Below are 12,954 nucleotides of genomic sequence, written 5' to 3'. Positions count from 1 at the left end.
ATTCCTAACAATCTAATCCAGTCTAACCTAACCCAGTCTAACCTAACCTGACCTAACCCAATCTAACCTAACCTAACCTAGCCTAACCTAACCCAATCTAACCTAACCTAACCTGACCTAGCCTAACCTAACCCAATCTAACCTAACCTAACCTGACGTAGCCTGACCTAACCTAACCTCATTCTAAGAGACCAAACCTAACCTAACCTAGACTTTCAAGGGTAAGAAGTGCAAGAATGACACACACAACGCGGAAAATGGTGATGTGGCGATTGTGGCGTGGTACGTAGAGCCCCCGCCCACCGTCGCATCTCTCTTATCAGGCGCAGAGATAAGAACTTGCGTCACCCGAGTCTGGGAACACACGTCTGACTTCCAGGTACCGGGTTCGAGGCTTGTATTCTGCGGTCATCTAAATTAGGTTGTGACTGCCTCGCTGTTTACTTTTATCGATTATTATTATTATTATTATTATTATTATTATTATTGTTATTATTATTAGTGGTAGTAGTAGTAGTAGTAGAAGTAGTAGCAGTAGTAGTAGTAGTTCTCATTATTATTATTATTATTATTATTATTATTATTATTTACGTTATTTTGTTTGGTTGTGAAGTGATTGATAGGTGAATGAATTAAGAAAAAAATTACCAAAGTCCAAGATTTCATCTGTCTCTCTCTCTCTCTCTCTCTCTCTCTCTCTCTCTCTCTCTTCATTCATAGTCGTGTGCGGTATTTGACAGGTGAAGGAGGAAGATAAACGAATACACAGACAATCTTAAAACAAACATAAGGTTAAGAATGTTCGAGAATATAGCCCCAGGATACTAAGTGGGGGGGAGAAAGAAAAAAAAAACAGTTTCAAGAATATGGGTACGTGTGAGCCAACCGAATCGCTAATGCAGTGACGTTAGGGTTTCTCTCTCTCTCTCTCTCTCTCTCTCTCATATATTTTACACATGCTAATACGCAGTTCCCAGTACTTACGTGAGGTGTACCTTGACAGACAGACAGATAGATGGATAGATAGATAGATAATAGTGTTTTGGATTCTAGACGGAATTATACTCTTGTCTACATGTATTCCATGAGTTTATGGGAAGATGGGTCGTGTTCTTGTGGGTTTAGAAGGTTTCTTAGCACCTATCGGGCACCTTTCCCTCACCTAGCACCTGTCCTTCACCTGACATCTATCTCTCACTTGGCACCTATCCCTCACTTGGCAGCTGTCTCTTACCTAGCACTTATCCCTCTTATAGCACCTATCCCTCACCTTGCACGTATCCCTCACCTTGCACCTGTCCCTTACTTAATACCTGCTGGGGTATGCGGCCGGTGATGTATCCGGCTCAGGGAAGATGGACGTCCCTGCCCTGCATAGTCCCGGGTCACCCTTGGGCAAGGTGTGGCACCCGTTAGCCCACCAAGAAGGTAATAAGTGGATTGTTACCATCGTCCCGGGAGCCACTACCTTGGGTGTGATGTAGGACCAGGGACCGGTATCTGGGCTTTCAGAACGGAAAGTGGGTCACACTAAAGAAAGTCCTACATAGAAGCATCCCTTTCTGTAGAGGCGGAGGAAGGACGGCTCCCCATCGCGTCATCCCTTCCCAGAGAGGATCAGAGGGAGTTATACCAGCTGCCTGCCATATGACTCCTGACTGCACCTGCCCCTCCACCCTACTCCTCTGAGGGTACGGGAGACTCCAGTGCCTGTGCTAATAGTTGCCGACCTGCTTTTTACCTGCGCTACAAGATGATGGTTAAGTGATAGCGACGCATGTTTATTTTCTTGTTTTACTTTGGAGAAAATTTTGATTTAAACATTCACTAAAACTATAGTGTACAAACTCCAACGTTCATCTTTACGAACTATACATCTCGCCCATTATCCCAGGCCATGCCATCCATTTCTATCCATCCACATCACCTTTTTTCTGCTCTATTAGCCTCTTCTCACAACTTCAGCCTTATATCTTGAAGAAATGAAAGTTCCATTATGTTTACAGAGGTTGTGTGTAGAAATAACTAAGTTACGCATCACGCATGTTCACGTTTTCGTTGGCGGGCGACTTGATAGAAAACGAGACTATTAGGGGTATACTGAAAGCTCTGTGTATCCCCAGGTTCCTCTGAAGGGAGAACCAGGTGGACTGCAGTATTAAGTTGCCCTTCTGCCATAGTCCACCATCCTCCTCCAGGGGGATAGGGAGGTAGGTGAGGGTAGTTGATCCGCCCAGTATTGTCAGTGCGACCACATGAAGGCGTCTCTCCTGCACTACAGCCCCATATTAAATTTCACACATACACTCTTCCCTTTCACTAGGCATGTTGAATTAGGGTACCGATTTATCATATACTTTTTTATTTTTATTTTCATTTTTTTACTTTCTGCAACAGACATTATAATTAGTTACAATGTGTTAATAGAAGTGACATGTTAGCCCTCTCATGGTCGGGAAAACTCGTAGTATTCTATTCCAGCTAAAACAGGATATTATTCACATTGAGTCCTGGGATCCTGAGTGTGTTAATAGCGTCACCATTAATCCTCTCATGGTAGGGACAAATCTAGCATTGTTCCGGGTAGCACCAGGTGTTTTTATGTAGCCAAGTGTGAGTGACAGGAGCCAAGGTGTTGAAAGTTAGACAGAACTGACAAGGGATGTATTAAAGTTGTTAATATTTATGGCGAAAATTAATGACTGGCTAAGTTAAGGTTAAATTTTATTACCAACTCACAGGTTAATACTAGGTTAAAGTTTACCAGTCTAGGGTTACAGTCGGTAGGCACAGTCGCCCCAGGACGTGATGGCAGAATGTCCAGAAGTTTTCGTTCAGCGCTAATGCACATACAGTAGAGAGTGACCGAAGCATTTTGAAACTCTGCCATCACAACTGTACAAACTAAGGTACGGACTGTAGGGTACTTTCACACTCTCACTTTCAACCTTCCCACGCGTTGAATCACCCCCATCAACGCCCTCTTTAACAACCAGTCAACCTCTAACCACACTTCCTCAGCACCCTTACGCATTATCTAATCTCCCGACCACTCCTACTGCACTGACGGTATCTCCACATCACCTCACACACCTTCTTCTCACCTTCTGACCCGATTAAAAAAAACAGTACCGGGTGTGATAATTATTTTAGTTACGCCTCCCACGGTGACAGAATATTTGTCTCAGAGGGGACTTTTACATGTCATACTCTCGTGACACATTCCTTTTCCCGATTCGCGCTTCGCCAGCATGTGAAAAGGTTAATTGTGGTTCTCAATCTTCCTACGATGAGAAGATCCCGTCCTTCAAGTGGATCTCACAAGGTTTGATACAGATAGAGGATAATGTGGCTTCAAAGTGCGTTAGGTAGTGACATTTTTTTTTGTCTAAAAATACAACGCCAGGAAGGAAAGGGATTGGTGTAAGAATGCTAAGGGTACTGATTACTTGGTTGATTATACCAGGTGTTACTGACATTGATTTTCAGATTGATTGGTTGATTGTAGTAGGTATTCTTGATTTGACTCTGTGGGACATCATCATCATCATCATCCCTAATTCCTAGGTAAGAGATGGTGCAAGGTAGGATCCAGAAATTATGATGAGAGGCAGGAAGTGGGAGAAATACACACACACACACACACACACACACACACACACACACACACACACGCAAATCCTCCTCCTCCTCCTCCTCAATTCAGAGACTTAGTGTTTTACTTTTTACCGAGGTTTGTTGTGTTTCTGTGCTACATAAGAAGAAACGGTGCTGTGTTGCCATCTGTATAACATAATTAGTGAGTGGCACCTTCTGAAAGAGAGAGAGAGAGAGAGAGAGAGAGAGAGAGAGAGAGAGAGAGAGAGTGTGTGTGTGTGTGTGTGTGTGTGTGTTTGTGTGAATATCTCAGCATCTGACATACACTGATGGCAAATATTCGTGAAGTGTTTTATCAGGTGCCCATTCAAGTTCTGATAAGCACCCCCTTCGCATTAGCGACAGAGAAAATGGGGATATCTGTCTGTGTGTGTGTGTGTTTGTGTGTGTGTGTGCGTGTGTGTGTGTGTATAACTAACGAGAGAATATTAGAGTATATATGAATGTGATCAGTATGCGTATATACTTATCCTACACGTAGACAGACAGGCAGATGGATGGATAGACAGACAGACAGATAGATAGATAGATAGATAGATAAATGGATAGATAGATAGATACAGATGGATAGATATAGATAGATGGATATAAATAGCTCACTATAGAGAGATGTTTAAGTTATAGCTGTTCAAGCATACTGACACCAACCTCTCCTTCCCCACCCTCCTCAGTGTCCCATATTCTCTTACCCCTTCCACCCCACCCTTTGACTTACACCGCTTCAGGCTCCAGGGTATCATGTGCCGGTATATCAAACACCAGACGCCTAAACCTTCCATTTTCTCCACGTCTGTGTCGTTTAAGATTGCATTTATGTCGCTGTGTATCTTCTCTCTGCTACATCTCATCACTTAATATGTTTCCCCTTTTTTCGTAGTCACTCCTAGTTTCTCCCTCTCACAGATTTCATAGACACCGAAGCTTGATTTTGTTTACTAATATTTGTGACTGAAACTGGCATACGCATAGAACAGTTGGCTTACTTCCCACCCAGTCTCCCTTCCTACCTGCATCCCTGGCATCTGTCTCGCTTCACATACCATGACCTCCATCACTGTGACGTCGTAATGTTTCTGTTTAGTCTTGCCGCCTCCAGACCGTATCTTGAACTTAGGAAAGGCCTGTCATATTGCAGGGATTAATGACCGCTGTATTTAACCCCTCCAGCCCTTAAAGTCAGTCCCAAGTTGAATAAAATTGGCTTGAGAAAACAGGAAGATACCAGCGGAGACGTACAACCACCTCCACTGAGAGTATTACAGGCGGTGGGGTGTTGGAGGTCTTCTGTGACACCAGTGTATGTGGGTATAAAATATGTGATCGAGTGATGTAATAAGTAAATTAAATAAGGGGAAAATTAAAAAGGCATGAAATGGTTATGGAAGGAAAAAAATTAAGGCGATACATTGTTATTTCTAATTAAGCTATCCCCGGAGTACAAGAAAATTCTGTGGCTAGTAACGAAGGATGTACGATATTTGGGCCACACTGAAGAAGCTTGCATGAAATTACTTAAAGTGGGACCCAGAAGCTCTCACTCCCCAGGGAAAGACGGGAGACTGTGGTGGTGGTGGTAGAGTCGCACGAGAAGGTCGATAATGACTCTGAGTGGTCAGAGTAAGAAGAGGACGTGGAGTAGTAGGATAAAGACAGGTAATTTTGGCATACAGAGGGTTCCATTCTCTGTAAGTGTAAGTCCTTATTAGATTCTAGTGATTCATCCAGCTGAACAATTGATACCATGGACCTGTTTCCAGTCATGTCCGCAGGATCCTCAAATGGCGTACCTACAGACCGACTTTTGGGTCCTTCGCTGTTTCCACCTTCCTCGTTTTCACTAATCCTTGCGCTGCTGTATATCGACTCCCAAACCGCGGAGAAGAAGCAGCTAAATGCCTTCTTGAAATTCCTGTTACTGATGGCGTAGACGAGGAAGTTCACGCCATACTGCACCCAGTATATCATGTAGATCGCGATGCCGGTCTGCGTCACGTTGTAGGAGGAGAACCCGAAGCTGGCGAGGTTGTAGACGGCGATGGGGACGACGCAGACGAGAAAGAGCAGCACCAGACCCAGCACCAGACCCGTGGATTTCCAGGTCTCCCGTGTTCGCCTTGCAACCAGATCCTGTGGCCTGTGGGGGAAGTGGGTGGAGGTAAGATCGCATGTCTCGAAAGATGTCATTTTTTTTTGTTTTCGTTTTGCTCCTGTAAGGCTGAAACTGTTTTACTCAGCTTACTGTAGACCCTTTAGTAGTAAGCACAGTTATTATGACAATTGAAATACACACAACTATACACACAGTTTAAAAAGAGTGCATAATCAAAATGTGTATACATGTACAGTAGATCCAACCAGCTGGGTATGTAATGGGCCGTTAGTATTTGCCACACTGATAGGTAGAATTAAGTAGACCTAGTTAAGGAGCCGTTATAGTTCATCACTTCAGTTTCCTGTCCTTCTTTGCATTTCCACTGGGGTAGGGGGATCCCCTGGGTACAGGAGAAGTACAATGCTACCCTCGTATTCTCTGCGTGTCGTAAGAGGCGACTAAAAGGGAGGGGTTGGTGGGGGCCTGGAATCCCACTGTCCTCTAGGTAGGATCTCCCACGACACCACATCATTATCAACCTTTACCAGGTACTTACATATGTGCTGCCAGGAGTGTCCTGGTATTGCGCCACACCTGGTACACGATGCTGAGCCCGCCCACCGTCATCAGCACACAGGGCAGTGCCAACTCCAGCGTGTAAAAGATCACCTTACTGCTGCCGTCCATCATGTCGCACTTGTAGTCCCCATTTATGTACCCGTAGTCATCCTGGGCGAAGAAAAATAAATGTAAATGGAGAGTGCAAGTAAGTGGAAGTTGTGATGAAAAACATGAAGGTAAAAGGAGGCCAGTGGAGAGTGAAAAACAAGACGAGATGGACGTAAGGAGAGAACACTGAGATTAAGTCAATGTTGAGACGAAGGAAGTGAAAACCGTAGTCTATAGTGGAAGCAAAAGTCGAAGGGTGACAGCAAGTGGAGAAGCAACTGGACCGCATTCTCGTGTGCCATCCATTAAGTAGACTTGTTTTCATTTGACGGAACTGGTCCACTCCCACACGTTAAGTACTAAATCGTGGTCACATGGCATTCGATCAGCCTTCGTTAAGAGTTGAGAATGAGTCCTTTTAGTTAATAATTAAATCGACCCTCCAGTCTGACTACACGTGGCCATCAGTTGAACACAAAGGGTTGGCCATAAAGGGGTTAAGATCTCCTTTGTCTTGTAGTGAAGCGACACTGGCTGATCTTGAAGTCAGTGTGGTGGATATTTACTAGGCATGTTTGCGTCAAGATATGGGAAAACAATCGGGTTTATTTTCCGCTTAGTAATTAATTTCGTATATGAACATACAAACACAAAAAGGGAGGAATACTTGGTGAAATGAAACATGGAGAGGTAGGAGGGAGCATTGAGAAATGGTGATAGATTTGAAGGCAGTGGGTGGAGTGGTGACAGAAAAAAAGGAAATTTTTTGTTTATGCCATCCTTGCTTAACACTACAACTGGACATAAGCAGAATTAGAACTTACAGTCAATATAGCCTTCGTCTGGACCAGGAGGGCACCGCACCAGCACCCCGCCAGCAGGAAAACTGTGTTCAGAGGCGTGAACTTTTTATCCCCTCGATGCCGTCTCAGGTTCACACACCGCTGTACCGTCAAGAGTCCCAGGGTCATCCACTCCACGAAGGCGATCAGGTAGCGAAGGACGGCCGCCAGGGTGCATATTTGGCTGCTGGGTACGTCGACGGGGGCAGTGAAGGCATACTGGTACCCGAGGGATGTGAGGGGCAGGTTGATGGTGCAGTAGAGGAAGTCACACACACTCAGGTGAAGCAGAATGAGGGTGTCGCTCTGAGGTTTGAGGACGGGGCGTTTTGTGTCGGCCTGTCGTTTTGGTCGAGGTGGCAGATTTAGTGATGCTGTGTGCTCGAATGTAGAGGACTTGGATGCTTCTTCCATTAATATTTCCGGTCCTTCAGATAGATCGAGTGATGTGTGCTTTTTCGAAGGTGGTTCCATTTGTATCTGTGGTTTCCAAAGCATACTGGGTGGCCGTGTGTGCTGGCTCGTTGATGACATGGACGCTTCAGCCATCAGCACTTGTGATCCCTGAAATACCTTCACTGATGCTGTACGCTTGCCTGAAGATGACTTGGATGCTTGTTCCGTCTGTAGGTGGTGTCTCTTCGATAATCTTAGTGATGATGTGTGCTTGTTCAAAGATGACTTATATTCTTCACCCATTAGCATATCTGTTCTCTGAGATAACTTCATTGGTGTATGTTTGGCTGAAGGTAATTGGGGTGCTTCTTCCGTTTGCGTTTGTGGCCTCTGAAGTTGTTTCATTGGCTGTTGATACTCGGTCGTTGATTTTTGTTCTTGTTCCATTTGCATGTTTATCTGTGGCAAGGTTAGTGACTGTTTTTGCCTGCCGGAACACGACTCAGGTGCTTGTCCAGTCTGTCCTTGCGAACCCCGAAGCTGCCTGAGGGACTGTTGGAACTGGCACATAGATGAGTTGGTTTCGTGCTCTGTTTTCTGTGGTAGTGTTCTGATCTCCCACCTCCTCTTCCTCCCTCTCCCCCTCCTTCCGTGCCTGCTTCCGTTCCTGCCCCTCCACAGGTACATCTGGTAGATGATGGTGGCGATAGTGATGCCATTGCCCACTCCCCCGCCCACGCACAACACCCACGCCCACACCTGCGCCGCCCTGAACCATGCCAGTAGGTTGTTGGGAGGTGCATCACTGTCCATGCCCGTGGTGACGCATACTGCAAAGGACAAGGCATATTTTTACCTTCACCTTTGATTTCCCTCTGGCGGAAGGAATTAAAAGCAAGCTCCATTAACTCGCGGGATCAAATTGGAATTTGAGTCGATGGTTGTGTGGAATAAATAGAAATGCTAGAGAAAATAGAGAATTCAAGCTTTAACCTATGTCTTTCTCTCCCACTCAACATTTCCATTCGTCATAAAGGATCATCTACAAGTTCCTGCGTACTCGTATAGGCAACAAGGACCTCTGAACCCAAGCCGTCATCGCACTGAAGGGGTTGATGCACTGTATGTTCACTGCTAACCTCTCCAGTCCCATAACTCATTTTTTTCATTTTTACCTTTGTTTTATCAATTTGTGTCATCCTTGGGATTGTCCTATTTCATGCTTCCCAACTCCAGACAATTTCTATATAGCTCTGGAGAGTCTTCTGGGAATGGAGAGGTTAAGATACAGACTTCATCTACCCCTTCACTACAAGCGGACTACCCCTACCCCATCTACCCCTTCACTACAAGATTTCTATCCCCCAGCTGAATAAAATCGTGTGACGATAGATAACACTGATCGATAATATGCGTCCTCGGGCTGAAGGGTTAGAAGCGATCGAAAAAATGCGTTCTCACTTTTGAAGGGTTAACTCCACGGCGATGCTTACTTTCGATACTAGAGGTACCTGCTTCGTAACCATCCACCATGATAGTCTCTACCTTAGTGATGGGGTGGGGAGCTGGTGTGTGTGTGTGTGTGTGTGTGTGTGTGTGTGTGTGTGTGTGTGTGGATGATGATTCATTTTTTAGAGTGACCGCGAGAAAGGGAATGTGAGTGGACATGTGCGTAGGGATGTGCGTATGTGTTGTGTAACAAGCATAAGCGTTTGTGTGTGTGTGTGTGTGTGATAGTCTGTTTTTGTATGTATGTGTTAATATGTTTGTTTATTTTCTTGTGTATGTTTACGTGTAGGTGCGAGTGTGGTGTATGAGGATGAAAATGTAGTGTGCATGTACACAAGGTGCATACAGGTACGCACGTGTATTCCCGGCAGCGAGTGAAGAGGATCCTGTCAGCCGATAAAAATACCCTAGCCAGACCCTTATCTTATCTAATTAACCCTCCTGTTACCTAAACCCGTGGGGAAGGGACCAGACATCACCTGATAACACATACCCACTAACATAACGCTGGTTCCTGGTATAACATCCTCCCTGGGGCATTACCCTCATGATTGTCTGGTATGGTCGGGGTCATGAAAAAGTGGTTGAATTCATGTTAGGTCGGTATGGGTGAGGTCATTAGAGAGGTGATTGGATTCATGGTTGTTCAGTGTGGATGGGGTCATACAGACGATGGTGCAAGAGAGGGACGCCTTCACGTGGTAGCACCAATATGACCGACAGGTGGAGCTGCCCGGTTGTACAAACGTTCCTCAATCCCCTCCCAGTTCCCAGAAAGGAGGATGGTGGACTGCGGAAAAAGGTTGACTTCTCCCTGCAGTAAATATGATGAGGGAAGCTGTGAGATGAAGTATGCACAGGTGAAATTGCAGATGAACAGTGCGTGGGACAGTTTACACACCAGTTCTGAGTTTTGTAAGAGTTTTGCAAGTGATGATGTCTGAAAGTGAAAAAATAATGATAATAATGGTTGTTGAGAGAAAAGGCGATTCACTTTGCGATGTCTTCGTGAGTAGGATGGTAGAAATGTGTAAGTGCCAGCGAAGAATTGTAAACATATTGAAAGTGCCAGTTGTGAGGATACTACTGTACAGTTCTCCCCGTCTTTCACCCACATGAGGCCCACATCGTGAATTATAAAGTATTTAAAGGTTAATTCCCTGACTGTGTGAGATCCCTGTAAGAGAGGGGCTAAATATGTTGAGTCAGTATATACTATACATGTGCCAAAACATGAATGAAGCCTGCTTTATGAAATTTCTTTTTCGGCTTAGAAATAAAATTATTTCGGGGAGGGGGTGTTGTCCGTGTGTGTGTAGGGGGGGGGGACGTGTTGTGTGTGGTGTGGGCTAGTGGATTTTCCACAGGGTGATGTGATGCGTCTAGTGCAGTAGCACTATGCTGGTGTTTATGGTCATGCTGTGCTTGACCTACCTGCAGCTGCTGCCGCTGGCTAGCCTTTGTGGCAAAAAGGGAAGCGGTTTGTGTAAGTCTTCCTCTGCCAGTACACAGCCTCTCCATCACCAAGACTCCTGCTGTGCCTCCTCGTGGCAGCTCACGGTAACTGGGCGTCTTGCGGCCTCAGGCTGACCCAGCAGGGGATCTCGGAGCAGCAGTGGGCCCCAGAGGTACGGCGTGCAGGCCCACCGGCGTGTGGATTCGCCATGCCGCCTACCAACCACTGCACCACTGGCCTGTGGGTTAGTGCGGAAGAACTCTAGGCTTGGCAGACCAAAGGAAAAGCAAACTAGTAAGGTGTTACTGCAAATTACCGGATGTAGCAGACCACAGCGTAGAACTACATTTATGTCAACAGAACTAAAATCACCTGTTGTCAGCACCACCCACACTAAATGAAACTTTTCTGGAAGCGGGGTCACTGACCGAAGCAGGAGGATATAAGTTATTCCGGAAGGTCATTCTTCAAGGAGGATCTCACCTGCATTGTATATTGCTATGAGGAATGCCAGACTTCAAGTAGGCACCAATAAACTGAGAGGAAGAGGACAAATATGAACACCATGCACCAAGAGTCGGTATGCCATATTCTCTGGTTCTTATGCCCCACCTTGGCAGCTTCACTATGCCATATTATACCAAGAAATGAAAAGCCAAGACCTACCTGAATCTAATACCATAGTGGAAAGGATCGAGGAAATCAGTATGGAGTGATAGCAAGATGCGGGTATTGTATGAAGACAGTATTCCACCACTCCACCACCACCCAGACAGACAGGCTATGGACGTCTGCAGCCTTCATTACACATTACACATAACGATCAGCAGGCGAGGGCGAAATGTCAGCAGGTGAGAGGAACTGTCAGCAGACGAGGACGAGATCACCAGACTGCCATGCACGACCAGACGCAAGTAAGTGTGTGTGTGTGTGTGTGTGTGTGTGTGTGTGTGTGTGTGTGTGTGTGTGTGTGTGTGTGTGTGTGTGTGTGTGTGTGTGTGTGTATGTATGTGTGTGTGTGTGTGTGTGTGTGTGTGCTCTCATCTAATTGTTCCCACGTACTAGATCTACATGTGTGAAGTTATTTAGTCCCAGAACATCCCCAGGTTACTTTCTGCCACCATGGCGACCCGGTCAGAGCCTCATTTGTCATATTGTACGCCCTATAGGATTACTTTTTAAAAATTTTATCTTTGACATTTCATTATTATCAGAAACTTCTCATGTGTCTTCTGTTATTAATACTGTCCTGGCTTCCTTCACTTTAATTGGGTGTAGAAATTCAGGCTCTGTCTCGTCAGGTTAACTCGTGACGACTGATTTGGCAAAACAGAAAAATAAAAGGACATTCAGAATTGCTTTTGAAACTTAGGATGTATTATGAACAAGGAGTGTCCATGCTAATTTTTACGTGTATATTTAATCTTTTTCAGGCTGCCCTTTACACCAGAATCTCCTTCCTGTGCCACGTCCCGTGTTGGCCGTTCTGTGTGGAAGCCCCGATCAAGACACCAGTGGCTCTTGGCTTAACTGAATGTAATGGAAACCGAGGGAAGGAGACGCCGACAGATGCAGTAAGTGTGTGATTCCTGTTTAGTAGCATTCTGTGGCAGTCTGATCAAACTTAATGATGGTTTTATGTATATTGTTAAGGTCTAAGCCACCTCACATTGATATGGTTGATATATAGATATAGATATGAGCTACAGTTAGATTGATATAGAGAGATAAACCACGACAAATGTACAGTTTGTAGTTTTATGCTCCAAACTTACAGAACTGTATATAGGAACTTGAAGAAACTTTTGGTTATATTTATACGTTTTTTATATAGGTTCTTTATTTACCATTCAGTATAAGCGCCAGCACTCTGGGGATCATTGTCCCTGAAGGTCAAGCAGGGCAGGGTGCATGAGAGAAGAAAATGGTTATACAATAGTAACAAAGATAATAGTTACCCCAACAACACATTTTCTAAGAATTCACATACGTCAGAGAGAACGTAAGGAATTTTGACGTCACGGTGAGTTGCCAGGCACTGAAAACCCTCACGAACGCAGTGATCGCGAACGCATGGTTATGTTTGCCATATAATACTGAAGTGGGGTCTGTGACTTTATTGGAAAATTAACTCATAACCATAGTACTGGCTCCATTCATGATTGACGCGTTAGAAAAAATGACAGTTCGGTTGTCGTGTTTATTTTTATGCTCTTGTAGCCACTTTGCCCTTGATACTTATGTATAGGACGTTTAGTATATCACTGTAATCATTAATCACTGGCAGATCTGCTCAAATGATACGAAACTATGACAGAACCATTTACTTAAAG

The 12,954-nt window shown here is 44.9% G+C and overlaps 1 protein-coding gene across 1 annotated transcript; it reads right to left on the bottom strand.

The window, feature by feature from the left end:
• Positions 1–5,169: 5,169 nt before the first annotated feature.
• Positions 5,170–9,189, bottom strand: LOC145410664 (protein trapped in endoderm-1-like). The gene is made up of 5 exons (XM_080280778.1): positions 9,150–9,189; positions 8,306–8,486; positions 7,243–7,591; positions 6,306–6,478; positions 5,170–5,791 (listed from the first exon to the last, which is right to left on the bottom strand). Exons 1-5 carry the CDS (start codon positions 9,187–9,189, stop codon positions 5,170–5,172), a joined length of 1,365 nt encoding a protein of 454 aa, XP_080136904.1.
• Positions 9,190–12,954: the final 3,765 nt, after the last annotated feature.

The sequence above is a fragment of the Coenobita brevimanus genome, chromosome 86 (assembly GCF_032717465.1).
Source record: "Coenobita brevimanus isolate Jiangsu-jjx chromosome 86, ASM3271746v2, whole genome shotgun sequence".
NCBI classification, from domain to species: Eukaryota; Metazoa; Arthropoda; class Malacostraca; order Decapoda; family Coenobitidae; genus Coenobita; species Coenobita brevimanus.
The sequence above is the reverse complement of the archived record's forward strand: the minus strand, read 5'-3'. Positions and strand labels throughout refer to the sequence as shown.